Source organism: Strongylocentrotus purpuratus, unplaced genomic scaffold, assembly GCF_000002235.5.
Source record: "Strongylocentrotus purpuratus isolate Spur 01 unplaced genomic scaffold, Spur_5.0 spur5_scaffold_3, whole genome shotgun sequence".
In the NCBI taxonomy this organism is placed as follows: domain Eukaryota; kingdom Metazoa; phylum Echinodermata; class Echinoidea; order Camarodonta; family Strongylocentrotidae; genus Strongylocentrotus; species Strongylocentrotus purpuratus.
Window position 1 is genome coordinate 41,707 of NW_022145609.1, and position 12,771 is coordinate 54,477.

Sequence of the window (12,771 nt, forward strand, 5' to 3'; positions counted from 1 at the left end):
TCTAGTCTTTTTCTCTAGCTATGATTGCTCTGGGCTTTATTCCGTCAAACATGTAGGGTTAGGGTTAGAGTTGCAGTTGGGTTTTATGTTGGGTTTAGGTTAAGGTCTAGGGTTGTGTTAAGTATTTGGTCTAGGGGTGAAGATCAGGGTTAGGGGTAAGGCTAGGGTCGAGTTGAGAATCATGTTAGTGTGGAATGCTGACCACAGAACACATGTTATACAACCATTGTTAAGTTGGGAGTATTAATGCCATGGTATTGTTGTGTCCTGTACAGCTATATGGTGGTCATATAGCTGGTAAACTGCTGAGCCACTTTGGACGTCTCTTCACGACCTTCCTGCAGCAGCACACTGGCTTCACGCTAGGACCAGAGGACATCATTGTCTTAGACAAGGTACCCCCTTTTGCCTCACTAAAATATGAACATCCAAAATAATGATTTTATTATACTATAATAGGAGTAATATAAAGTAATGTTGAGGTGTCGTCTAGTGGATACGTGACCCGACCGTGAATCACATGGTTCATGGTTCGAGTCCTGCTTTAGCGACCACCTGTTTACAAATACCACCTGTTTATGAAACTATAAATTCTGTTTCGTTCGAATAACGTTTCTGTTTGCAATATCTACTGAGAGAACCTGTGCATATTTAGATCACCTGCGTGTAAAGAAATGTTTTCTTGTCATCTTTGAGTTGCCCTTTATAAACAAGTTTCATTTAATGTGATATGTACATTGTAGATTATGTTCCTAGATATCTTTGTATAATAGACTTTGTCACTGTTTCAAGCCTACAGGTCACAGATTAATAATAATGATTATGATAATGAGTATTTATCAAGCGCTGTATCCATTCCACACAATGTTTGTTGCTTAGAGATCTTTGCTTCATGAGACTATCTTATTCCCTTATAACAGGCTGATGAGAAGCGTCTAGATATCTTGGAGGAGTCTAAGGACTGTGGATCAGAGGCTGTTGCTCAGGCGTTGGGTGTAGAGGAGTTCACTGGTTTCCATGCCAGCACCCTCACAAAGAGATATGAAATTGCCCATAGGTATTTCCATCTTTCTCATTGTAATCATCGGTAGTGTATTTCTACATCAAGCATCTTTTATGTTCTCTTTGTTTAAATGTATGGCCAGTCCTCTTAAAGTGAGTATTGAGGCAAAAGTCAGAAATCTAAACGAATTCATGTATGATGACTTTGAAAATTTAATTTAAAATTGGTCTATATTTTGTGTCTTTGATGCATAAAGGTACTCTATTTGTATTCTATCTATTTATATTGAGATTGAAATTATTGTAATTTGCATGTATGAGTAATTTATATGATTATAAGGCTTTTACATCATTTCATTTCTGCTAATGATTTTGCAGGAATATCATATCAGATATCCAGAAATTAGACTGTGATGTAATAGAAAATTGTTTTCTCTATATCTAACTGGAAAATTCATGTTGGAGTTTGTTTTGTCATATTCCAGAAAGCCTGATGGGAGTGATATGAAGGAGATTGATCTACAGATGAAGACTAAGACGGATCTTTATAGTAACCAAGTTAGCTCTACCTGTCTGGGCTCTGGACTACTTAAACAGTTCCCTGAGAACAACCTACAGCTAGTTGTCTTATCTGGTGCTAAGGGATCTATGGTAAGTAGATGGGCTTGACTCTCTTTGTAATAGACTAAATCTGACCAGTCCTAAGTCAGCTCTACATAGCTTGGGTCTGGACTACTTAAACAGTTCCCTGAGAACAACCTACACCTAGTTGTCCTGTCTGGTGCTAAGGGATCTATGGTAAGTACATCTAAGAAGTAATCAATACGTTATAACCAGTCCTGAGGAGAATGTGTGCTATTGATTAATCATGATTCCATCTTATCCTTTCAGGTGAACTGTCTTCAGATCTCCTGTCTGCTTGGTCAGATAGAGTTGGAAGGACGTCGTCCACCCCTGATGGTCAGCGGTCGGTCACTCCCGTCCTTCCCACCCTATGAGACTAGTCCTAGGTCTGGGGGATACGTGGCTGGTAGGTTCCTGACTGGAATCAAACCTCAGGAATACTTCTTTCATTGTATGGCTGGTAGAGAAGTGAGTTTTTATCTTCCCTTTTCTTTTTTGTGTAGATAACAGTGTTTTGATTCAAAACACTGTGTAAGGGAAAGGTAGAAATAAGCCAGAATTTTGCTGGGCTTTCTGTATTTGTCTGTTTGGAGCCAGAAGGGCGTTAAATCATATCATTTTTACATAGAGTTACTACCTTTCTGGCTTCAAAAAGATATTATTTTTCCTTTTAAACTCTGTCCTATAAGCTTGCTGGCATTGTCAGGATGCAGCTTATTCTTTAGTCATTCTTTGTTTTGGCTTTTATGAAAATATGTAATGGAGTCTTTCTTAAAATCCATTTTTAGCACTAATCGCAAAAGTGATCAAACATGCAAAAAGTAGAAGTAAAGTAGGAAGGAGTTACATGTTTATATTAATCTCAGAATCAATCGTCAGTAGCCTTTTCATTCATTTCACATGACATACAAAAAAATTAAGTTTCTGGCCTTATGCTCGTGGATGCTGAAAACTGTAAGGCTTGGATAAGGTCCATGAAGGAACTGAAAGGTCCAACCCCATGGCATGAGAAAACGACATTAGACGATGATGACGATGATGGTCATCATGATTATGAATATTGATGATCATCATCATCATGATTATATAATGTCTCATTTTTATTTTGTAGGGTCTGGTGGACACAGCAGTGAAGACAAGTCGCAGTGGTTACCTCCAGAGATGTATCATCAAACATCTAGAGGGATTGGTAGTCAACTATGATCAAACAGTAAGTTACATCTAGAGGGATTGGTAGTCAACTACGATCAAACAGTAAGTTACATCTAGAGGGATTGGTAGTCAACTATGATCAAACAGTAAGTTACATCTAGAGGGATTGGTAGTCAACTACGATCAAACAGTAAGTTACATCTAGAGGGATTGGTAGTCAACTATGATCAAACAGTAAGTTACATCCTATAATCTCAAAATAATAGACACATTTAGCTATCAGTCATGTTTCACAAAATAATTGCAAATTTTTTCAAAATTGTATTTTTTGGAAAGATTTCATCCAGACTTTACTGCCATGGTTTTCTTCCATCCCGTAGCATTTTTTACTCATCTTTGTACATTGTTCTTTTCATACCTTTGCATTTTTTGTACTTTTCAAGTAAAATTAACATCTCATGTATCTTTTACTTCTTCTATTATGGATTATCTTGTTATTTCTATTGCCTATTTCATTCTATATTTTCTTATTTCATTTTCCCTGTACAGGTTAGGGATAGTGATGGCAGTATAGTCCAGTTCCAGTATGGTGAAGATGGTCTAGATATCCTCAGGACTCCGTTCCTACACAAAGAACAGTTCCAATTCCTGATAGAGAACGCCAATGCTCATCTGCCATCACAGTCCAAGTATCGTGGACCGGTCAATGACCCCAGTCAGGCAGAGAAACTATTCAGGAAGGTATATGTGCTTCATATCCACTTTATATTGAATTTGTGTTTTTAAAGGTATAGACCAGTTTTGGAAACGCCCCCCTATAAAAATAATGAAATGGAAGCTCTTATTACCAATCATGTGAAAGAATATGTTTGACTAATACGTGATGATACAAATTTTGTCAGGAAACCGCCTACTAATTGATATATTTGGTAAATTATTATATCTATCTAGACCGGATAGATATCGCGCACGTTTCGCGTAGTCCCATATACATCTTTCTGTGTACAGTGCTTGTAACTTTACCAAGACTGGGCCAAATGTCTTATCATTTTGATTATTCCAGAACCTTGCAGTACATACCAATACTTATATGCTAGATGATCAGCCTTTTCTGATCGATTCCTTAACGTTTCTTTCACAATGCAATCGCATGACCATAACTGGTCTTTATCTTCAACGGTTCATAGTTATTCTAAAGTGACTACTTTATTGTTTCTCTGTCAGATGTATAAAGTGCAATATGGTTTATAGGTGTCAGATATTTCATCATTTGTAGATAATCATTGCATCCGTTTAACTAGGTATCAAATAATCACATAAGTGTTAACACAGAAATTTGAAATAATTCCTCGGTGTTTAAGGCTAAATAAAATGCTCTTATTGAAGTAATTGGGCAGATTCATGCATTGAAAATGAAGTGTTCAAATATTGAACATTTCTCCCGTGATGCCGGGATGTTAATAACTTATGATGCAAGTGAATGGCAAGTAAACTAATTGAATATGTTCAATGATTATATGTTATCTCTGCCCACTCACCACTGAATAGGCTTCAATCTGTTTTGATTTCTATATTGTTTGATCAGATCAAGAGATGGAAAGAGAAACATTCTGATAGCTCCAGATCAGAACGAAGGTCTCCATTCCTAGAGTTCTGTCATAAAGAGTATCCATCCATCTTAGAGAATGCTCAATCTGATGAAGATAACGTAAGGAAGGCTTATAACAAGGCAAAGAAGAGGATCATTAGGAGATGGAGAGAAGTCACAGATAGGCATAGGTAAGTCAGTCATTGGTTATTTGGTTGAAACAAATTATCATCAGTAGACTTGTTTAAAACTTTATGTGCCTTTTTCACTGTTGTTGTGATTGAAACGTGTATGAAACGATGTCCCTGACTTAACAATTCATATATATATATATTCACAGGCATTTAGGTTCAGGAGAGCAACTTCTGTCTAAGAAATATATCTAAACTTTGAATTCATAATAGTGTTATAAAAGTGTTTGAGGAAACAGTCTAGACCTGTGTCTCTCATTTTGTTTGATTTTCAAGGCTTTAATTCAGTTCTGATGTAGACTTTGATGACTGCGGATATAGGTAGAAAAGTCTGCAATGAAATTCAACAAATGATGCAAATGCTTGCCCTCCGACTCCAATATGTGGTTTGTATGTAAGAGTAAATCTCTCTTGACTTATGGCTTTGTGTTGATTGTCAGGTATGAGAAGAAGACGGCTCCCTGTCCAGACCCTGTCAGCTGCCAGATGAGACCTGATAGACATCTTGGAGCTATCTCAGAGAAACTAGAATCTCTCCTACAAGACTATCTAGACTCAAGATTACCAACATCAGATGATGCAGATGGGACTAAGAGAGAAGATGAAGAGACTAAACTGAAGAATATGATGTATAGCAAGTATCAGAGAGCTTTGTGTGATCCGGGAGAAGCTGTAGGTCTTCTTGCAGCTCAGGTCAGTAGTATCAAGGGGTATAGGGTCTTTAGAATCCCAACATGAATTGATTAGAGTGGGACTATGAGAGAAGATGAAGAGACTAAACTGAAGAATCTGATGTATAGCAAGTATCAGAGAGTGAGATAGGTAGGGGAGGCTAGACTGAAGAGGGGTTCTTAAGGATACTTGAACTTTTATTGGGGATCCCAGAAAATAATGTGTGACGTGTTTGGAGACATGATAATACAGCAAGGAATAACACACTAGATGATATTATTTGTTCAGATTTACCAAGAAATCTTTATTTCTATAAATAGGTTTTTATTATTTAAAAACCTCAAGAAAGACTTTACGGGAATGGAAACTGCAATTGTAGTATGATTCCCTTGCCAATCATGTTAACTATATTTATTTGGAAGACATTAACTACTATGTCTATTTTTTAAATTCATCTGAATTTGTTTCTTGTTGCAGTCGATTGGAGAGCCTTCAACTCAGATGACATTGAATACGTTTCATTTTGCTGGTCGTGGTGACATGAACGTAACACTGGGTATCCCAAGACTCAGGTAGGCAAGGAGAAGGTGAAGAACTTGGGGGGGGGGGGGGGAGTGTGGAGGAGGGGTTCGGTTTGGTAGGGTATCAAAAGCCATCCGTGGTGTCTTTAGTTATTAACCTTGTGGTGTTTAGTGTAATATTACTCTTGTTGGATATTAAAATTGTGTTTGTGGGATGTGAAAATTTAGATTCAATGAATTATTGTTTGTAAATATTTGTGTGCACTATTTTCCAAACACCAGTATCCTTCTTTATAGTAGGTTATTAACAGAGACCTTTAACGGTAACCAGTTTTATGATTGGAATCACTTTTCTTTTCTTTTTAACAGGGAGATTCTTATGGTAGCCAGTGCTAATATAAAGAATGTTATCCCATCTCTTGTTTTACAGGGAGATTCTGATGGTAGCCAGTGCCAATATAAAGACCCCTAGTATGACGATACCATTCCTCAATCCTGATATCTCGGCTAAGAAGATTGGCAGGATATGCAGGCAGCTCAGTAGAGTCCACCTGTCACAGGTATGATGTGTATACCTATTATTCATTTCTTATTTTCTCATTGTAATTTGTTGCTGATATCAGTGATTTTTAGTCAATGGTTTTGACCATATAATTATCATATTAACATAATCAACAACTTAATTTACATTTTCACTCATGTGTGCATGCTGAGTTTGTATGCCCTTTGGTTTATGTGTGCTGAACCCAAGGTAAATTTTAGATAAAACTCATTGGAAATAGTAAAATGTAAAGAAATATTGTCCAATGGTTGAAGTAGTGAGTGCATGCTGGGTGTAGGAGGGTATGATACTGTTATCTGATGGTGTGCCCAAATGAAAGCATATCATATATCAATCAATTGGTAGTTTTAATTGAGTCTTAATTTATTTTCTCACCATCCTTTTTTCCGTCCCCTTGCTTTCATTCATATACAGGTAATTGAAGATATAGATATCTGGGAATCCTATGACTTTCCTACGACACAGTGAGTAAAACATTGAATTTCACTCTCATAGAATACTGAGCTATCTCCTCTTAAATCTCCTCTTCTTGTAGATCTTATTTAAGATGGAATATACTTGTTTACTACAAAAATATCCAAATGAAAAATATTGATTTACAAAGATGGAAAGCAATGCATTGATCTGATTCGTGCCCTCTCTGGACAGTACAAGAAGATCCCCAAACAGGAGACTTTCCTCTCATTAAACAGACATGAATGTCAGTTATATAATGTATGTATTTGGGTATTTGTTGTTCCTGTAAACAATATGGTATGTAACAGAAATATGTGTCATGATTAGATGACCCACCCTACTTGTACGGGGCCATTTATCTGTTTCAAACATTCAAAGGCGCCCGCTCCTCCATTAGTCATGGACCAAACATTTGCTTGAATAGATCGGTTTTGAGGCCTGCCTTAAAGCTTTATGATGCAGAGATAACTCTATTGTCCTGTTTTCCTCATGCAGTGATCACTATCGTGTATACAAGATCAGACTCAACTTCTTGCCTCATGAAGAATACAAGGTAGGTTGAACGTAGTAAAGCTCTTCGTATTAATAATTATAACAGCATCAATGCATAGCACTCATCTATGGTACAGATCAAGGTACAATTCATGAGGTTTTTTAATGTTATACCTTTCTGTTTCAAGTTAGAAATTCTGAAACTCAGTGCAATTATGGTCCTGATTCTAATCTGATCTTCTTGCTTTTTCACTATAACTTACAATTTGTTCAACCTCTGTGAGATTTCTCCTTACGCAGTTGTAACGTTACAAGTTTTCAGTCTGTTTTCTGCATTTTTACCACTTTGTACCGGTATTATCTATTCAGGTTATGATGTATAATTTATTAACTATCTAACATAATTGATTTAATTTGTAAGTGGTCATTTCAATTTGGACATAGTGATGGATACATGTAAAAATTCTGAATTTGTATGCTGATATTTATGCATTTCATGATGTAAATTAGACAATTTTAGCACGGTGGGTGCATGCTCAGTGTATATTTCTTGTACAAGAAAATAATATGATTTGCAATTTCAATATTTTTATATTTGTTTAGGATGAGCTGAATGCCACTCCAGCTAGTATCCTGTCTTACATTGAAGTGACTTTCCTCAAGCAGTTCTTAGAGATTGTCAAGAGAAAGATGAAAGATCTCAAGAAAGCAAAGTAAGTATTAAAGGTAATACCACAAAATTTTGAAAATTGGGTGGATAGTGATTCTTTACAATTTGGATATATTTGGATGCCCTGTGGATGTATTATAAGCACTAGAAAATTTAGCCTCTAAAACTCTTCTGCTTTCGAGAAAAATTTAATATATCAATTGACCGGTGCTCCCGGTAGATTTTGATAAATTTCAAATAGCGCCTAGGGCCGTAAAATGGTAGCTGCGACCATAAAAATCTGTGATATATAGTTGTGATATATAATTTCCAAATGGGAATAGCTAATCAGTCGATTTTAGTCCAGAATCCTTGTTTTATAGCTTAATTAATATCTTGACCTTGAGAGGGAACTATACAACATAGAGAGTTTATTATTTACAATTTCATAACTTTAGACTCGATTTCAACCGCGACAACGATCACTGAATATTGTAGGATCGCATATGCTTCCAATATGTTCATTTGAACCAAATTCATGACCCCATACCAGAACTTTGTATTACCTTTAAGCAAGGAATCTCATTGCCGTACATTACCTATTGCACTGTGACAAAGGGAACAAATATTATAGATGTTCCTTTACAGAACTTTGTATATGTCTTTGGAGCAATTATTAATGAGTGAATTGAAGCTCTGAACATGCTGTAATTGGGAAGGACGTTACATTGAATGTATTGTCTGTTGAGAGCCAGAAGGGCATTGAGTCTGTGTTAAAGCATGTGAGTAACACCTTTGTGGCCTCAGACAGGTGATATCATTTGACATCATTAGATAATTCATCAGTTTGAATTGAAGATGGCATCACTCCCATCATGTGTAAAACATTTAAAACATACAAATACAGGATGGAATGATTAAAGAACAAGATAGTGATAACAATTACAATTTATTTGTACTTTTTAGCTTTGCATCATCCAGAAAATCCAAGTTGGACGTGATTGGTGATGGTGGCAATGCTGCCCCTACCCAAGATAAAAATGGAACAGACCCAGCCATGCAAGAAGATGAACCAGCCTCTGTGTCAAGGAACAGAGATTCCATTTCATCAGAGGGGAGTGGTGATGAGGAGGGTGATGGTACAGCATCTAAATACAAGAAGAAACATGATGAAGAGAAGGAGTATGAGGATGATGGAGGAGAGGAAGCAGAGGAGGAGATGGAAGGAGAATGGGAAGAAATCATTGATACAGGTTGGTAGACTTCGAACTTAACCATTGCTGAATGAAATGCCTCATAGTCATCGTTTTTGTTTAGATGTCATTTCATAATAATGCATCTGTTAACAGAATACATTACAATTTGGAACTAGAATATTATATCAGGAATTATTAATAAGAACATCTGATCTGTAGATTAGTAACATTTTCAGCACTATAAAATTACAAGAAAATGTACATGTTCTATGTTCATGATACTAAATTCTTGATGATGTCAATGAAAGTCAATGTTATGTCAGAGCTTCTGAAGAAATATATATAGGTGAAATTCATGACCTAAGGACTTGTGCCATGCTGAGGCTTGAACCTATAACCTCATCCTCTGAACCACTGGATTACTCAGGCCCATCTATTTTGTAAAAGAGCATTGATTGTTAGGTTTTTATTGGCTACAACTGGTCTTTTTCAATTGCTTTTTTATCATTGTTTAAAGAGAAGGTTTAGTTCTGGTGAGAGGTGAACAATAATTTGTGAGCCCCTTCATTGTTATTATGCAAGTGTTGAAGAACATCAGATAAAAGATGTTCTGTGAAAAGCATGGCTCTTCAAATGCCTTCATATTCTACATATGACAAGTAACAGCTTAAAAATGAGGCCCACATTTTTATGCCACATGTTTGTGTAGTTTCGTATACATCTTTCTATGTACAGTGCTTGTTACTTTACCTGGGCCACATTTGTTAGCATTTTGATGACTCCAGAACCTTGCAGTACACACCAATACTTATATGCTACATGATCAAATTTATCTGATCGATTCCACATCGTTTCTTTCACAATGCAATGCAATAGCATGACCAGAACTCCACTTTATCTTTAAGCAGCCCTTCTACTACATTGTGGAGCAAATTGTGAAGCATCTTGTATTAAACTGCGATGAATCAAACACTGTACTTAATGCTCTGTAGATTGGATTGGTCTACAATACCCCTTTGTCTTTATGTTTTCGTAATGTACAGGTAAGTGGGTTCCTTGTCTAACTCAAATTTCCTCCTTTTTTTTTTCTTTTTTTTTTCTTTTTTTTTTCTTGTTTGTATAAGGTGGTGATGGAGAAAATGGAAAAGCAGATAGCCCTGGTACTCCTGATGAAGATGATGGTGGTGATGCTGATGATGAAGCGATGGAAGAAGATCTACTCTCATCCCAGCTGGACGAGAGTCAATCATCATCTAGGAAGAAGAAGAAGAGACAGGTGGCCATCAGTGATAAGGAGAAAGATCAGAGAATACTGGTCAGTCAAATCACCTTGAAACACTCAATACTAAGCTTTGAGATCAACTTGGAATTAAATGCATGGTGAAAGACAATCAGATAGTTATCAACAGCTTGACCTCTTGAAAAAATGTTGCCCAAGATACTCAGGCTGGAGTCAAATTGTGTGGTATATCAAAATCAATCGTAATCCAACCAACTATTTTGTTTATGAAGCATCATACTGAAGGATTAGAAATGCTCATGTAGGGAAAGGCTTTCACCTCTACTGTAGCAAAGCGAATATCCTGGCACTTCAAGATGCTCCGAGAATGCAAGTGAATCAAAAATTGTAATCTGACCTACTATGACAATAGTTTTATTATGATCTGACTTCCATGTATAAACAATTCCTCTCTTTGAATACTTTGTTTGCAGGCCACAGTGAACCTGAGTCCATTGATGGTGATGTATGACTTTGATGCTGAAGATCAGCTATGGTGTGAGTTCAAATTCAAGGTAAGAAAAGAGACCACACAGAAATACAGGAAGACAAGTAGTTCATTTCTGTTCTGCAAATAACGTATAATATAAGAAGGAAATATACTTCATTACAGGTTTCAGGAGTAGATATTGTTTATTATATCCCTTATCGTAAGATTGTTGCATTAGGTGTGTACACAACAAGAAAAAGAATAGTTTGACTGTAAAAGACGTTTCCTGCCGACGAGATCGAAATAGTACATTTTTATTGATGACGTCACGCATAGTACCTTTTTTTCCCTAGGGAAAAAAGGTACTATGCGTGACGTCACAATACAAAAACGCATATTCTTGAACTATGCGTTTTCCAAGCGAGCGCGTACATGATTTCAAATGCCTCTGCGCGGTCAACCCCCGCGGTGTCACGGCGCTAGCTCAAGCCATATGCAATTTACGCTGTGCGATAACTGCAATACACTAGCGCCAGCTAAACATTTTTACATCCTTCAATGTTTCATTTGAGCCGTGCAATTTTCTTTATTTCTTTTCGATCTGAATGTTGGTGTGATCGAATGTGAGTATAAGGTTCATGTTATTACAGAAATGTACAAGGAATAATACAGATGGAAGGGATATAAAACAAATATAAAATGACTCATTCTCGGAACAAGCTGAAACTATTCGCATCGAAGGAACATCAACTAGTACTATTCTCCCGAGGGCCATCCCTCGAGTGTCATTGTATATTTGTATATAATGTGATAATGTAGGGAACAACGTTGACTCACTGCAAAAAGGATACTAACTACATGTATTGTCGTTTTAGCGGTAAGGCGATAAATAATACAGTCAGAATAAATCAGTTGTTGTGGAAATCACTTCCATCCTCGATTAGTTTTTCCTTTGATTTCATTTTCAATATACCAAGTGATATCCTTTATGTTCTTAAGATTCAAATCATTGACTGTACTTGTATTTTAGTATATCCTTGTACTCAATCTACTAGAAGTGTTTGTAAGAAATACAGCTCATATGAAGTAATCCCACTTTGTGCCTTTGCAGTTGTGCTACATGGATCTTATATGAAGCATATAACATATTTTCTTAGACAATCAACTGCCCATTATTATGTATCTCATTTATAATATCATGTTGTATACGTTGATACCTAGGTGGATTTGACTGATAATAAGCTGGACATGGCTTCACTGGTAGAGCTAGTCTCTAAACAAGCCACCGTTCATCATGTACCTGGAATCTCTCGCTGTCTTGTGTCGGGTCAGGGGTCTGGTGAGACTAAACTACTCACTGAAGGAGTCAATCTACATGTGAGTATCTATATCTTTGTATTGTAGGAAAGTCAGAAATAAGACAATGATAGAAAGCTCATCCAGATGCTGTATCTGGTAAACATGGTATGAATTGTTTGATAGCTGAGTAAAAAAATAAGTCTTTGAATATTAACAAACATATACACCAGGTAGAGATTAAATCTTCATACGTCAGTCATACCAATGAGACCAACACCAGACCTACAACAGACCTAACATTACAATACATTACCCCCTACCACTCAAATTCAAAACAGGTCAGTTTCGGGATGGGGTGGGGTCGGTTTGATTGGTTATCAGCAGATTTGTCACTGATTTTTGTCATTTGTCATTAAAAAAAGGGTTTGTGAAACGGTCCCAGGTCGAGATTCCATCCTCATGCCTCAGTCATACCAAGGAGACTAACACCAAAACCAACAACAAACTAAACATCATGATACATTATCCCCTACAGCCAAGCATCAGGGGGATTTGAATTGGATTCGGTTTGCCCGTGTGACTGAGTTATTCACTATTTGATTGAGAGTCAAGTGAATGAAGTACTATACCATGTTGGTCCTGTGTAATGACATATCAT

General features: G+C 36.7%; 1 protein-coding gene across 1 annotated transcript in view; it reads left to right on the forward strand.

Annotated features, from left to right (window-relative positions):
- Positions 1–12,771, forward strand: part of LOC115928631 (DNA-directed RNA polymerase I subunit RPA1-like) — a 37,297-nt gene that overhangs the window by 20,534 nt on the left and 3,992 nt on the right. Inside the window, exons 15-31 of the mRNA XM_030996163.1 lie at positions 276–395; positions 921–1,003; positions 1,488–1,653; positions 1,894–2,094; positions 2,738–2,836; positions 3,328–3,519; positions 4,364–4,557; positions 4,998–5,250; positions 5,707–5,801; positions 6,181–6,310; positions 6,727–6,776; positions 7,264–7,321; positions 7,864–7,973; positions 8,876–9,162; positions 10,230–10,420; positions 10,819–10,899; positions 12,036–12,191. Of these exons, the coding sequence (XP_030852023.1) occupies positions 276–395; positions 921–1,003; positions 1,488–1,653; positions 1,894–2,094; positions 2,738–2,836; positions 3,328–3,519; positions 4,364–4,557; positions 4,998–5,250; positions 5,707–5,801; positions 6,181–6,310; positions 6,727–6,776; positions 7,264–7,321; positions 7,864–7,973; positions 8,876–9,162; positions 10,230–10,420; positions 10,819–10,899; positions 12,036–12,191 (2,466 nt within the window). The remainder of the gene's footprint in view (positions 1–275; positions 396–920; positions 1,004–1,487; positions 1,654–1,893; positions 2,095–2,737; positions 2,837–3,327; positions 3,520–4,363; positions 4,558–4,997; positions 5,251–5,706; positions 5,802–6,180; positions 6,311–6,726; positions 6,777–7,263; positions 7,322–7,863; positions 7,974–8,875; positions 9,163–10,229; positions 10,421–10,818; positions 10,900–12,035; positions 12,192–12,771) is intronic.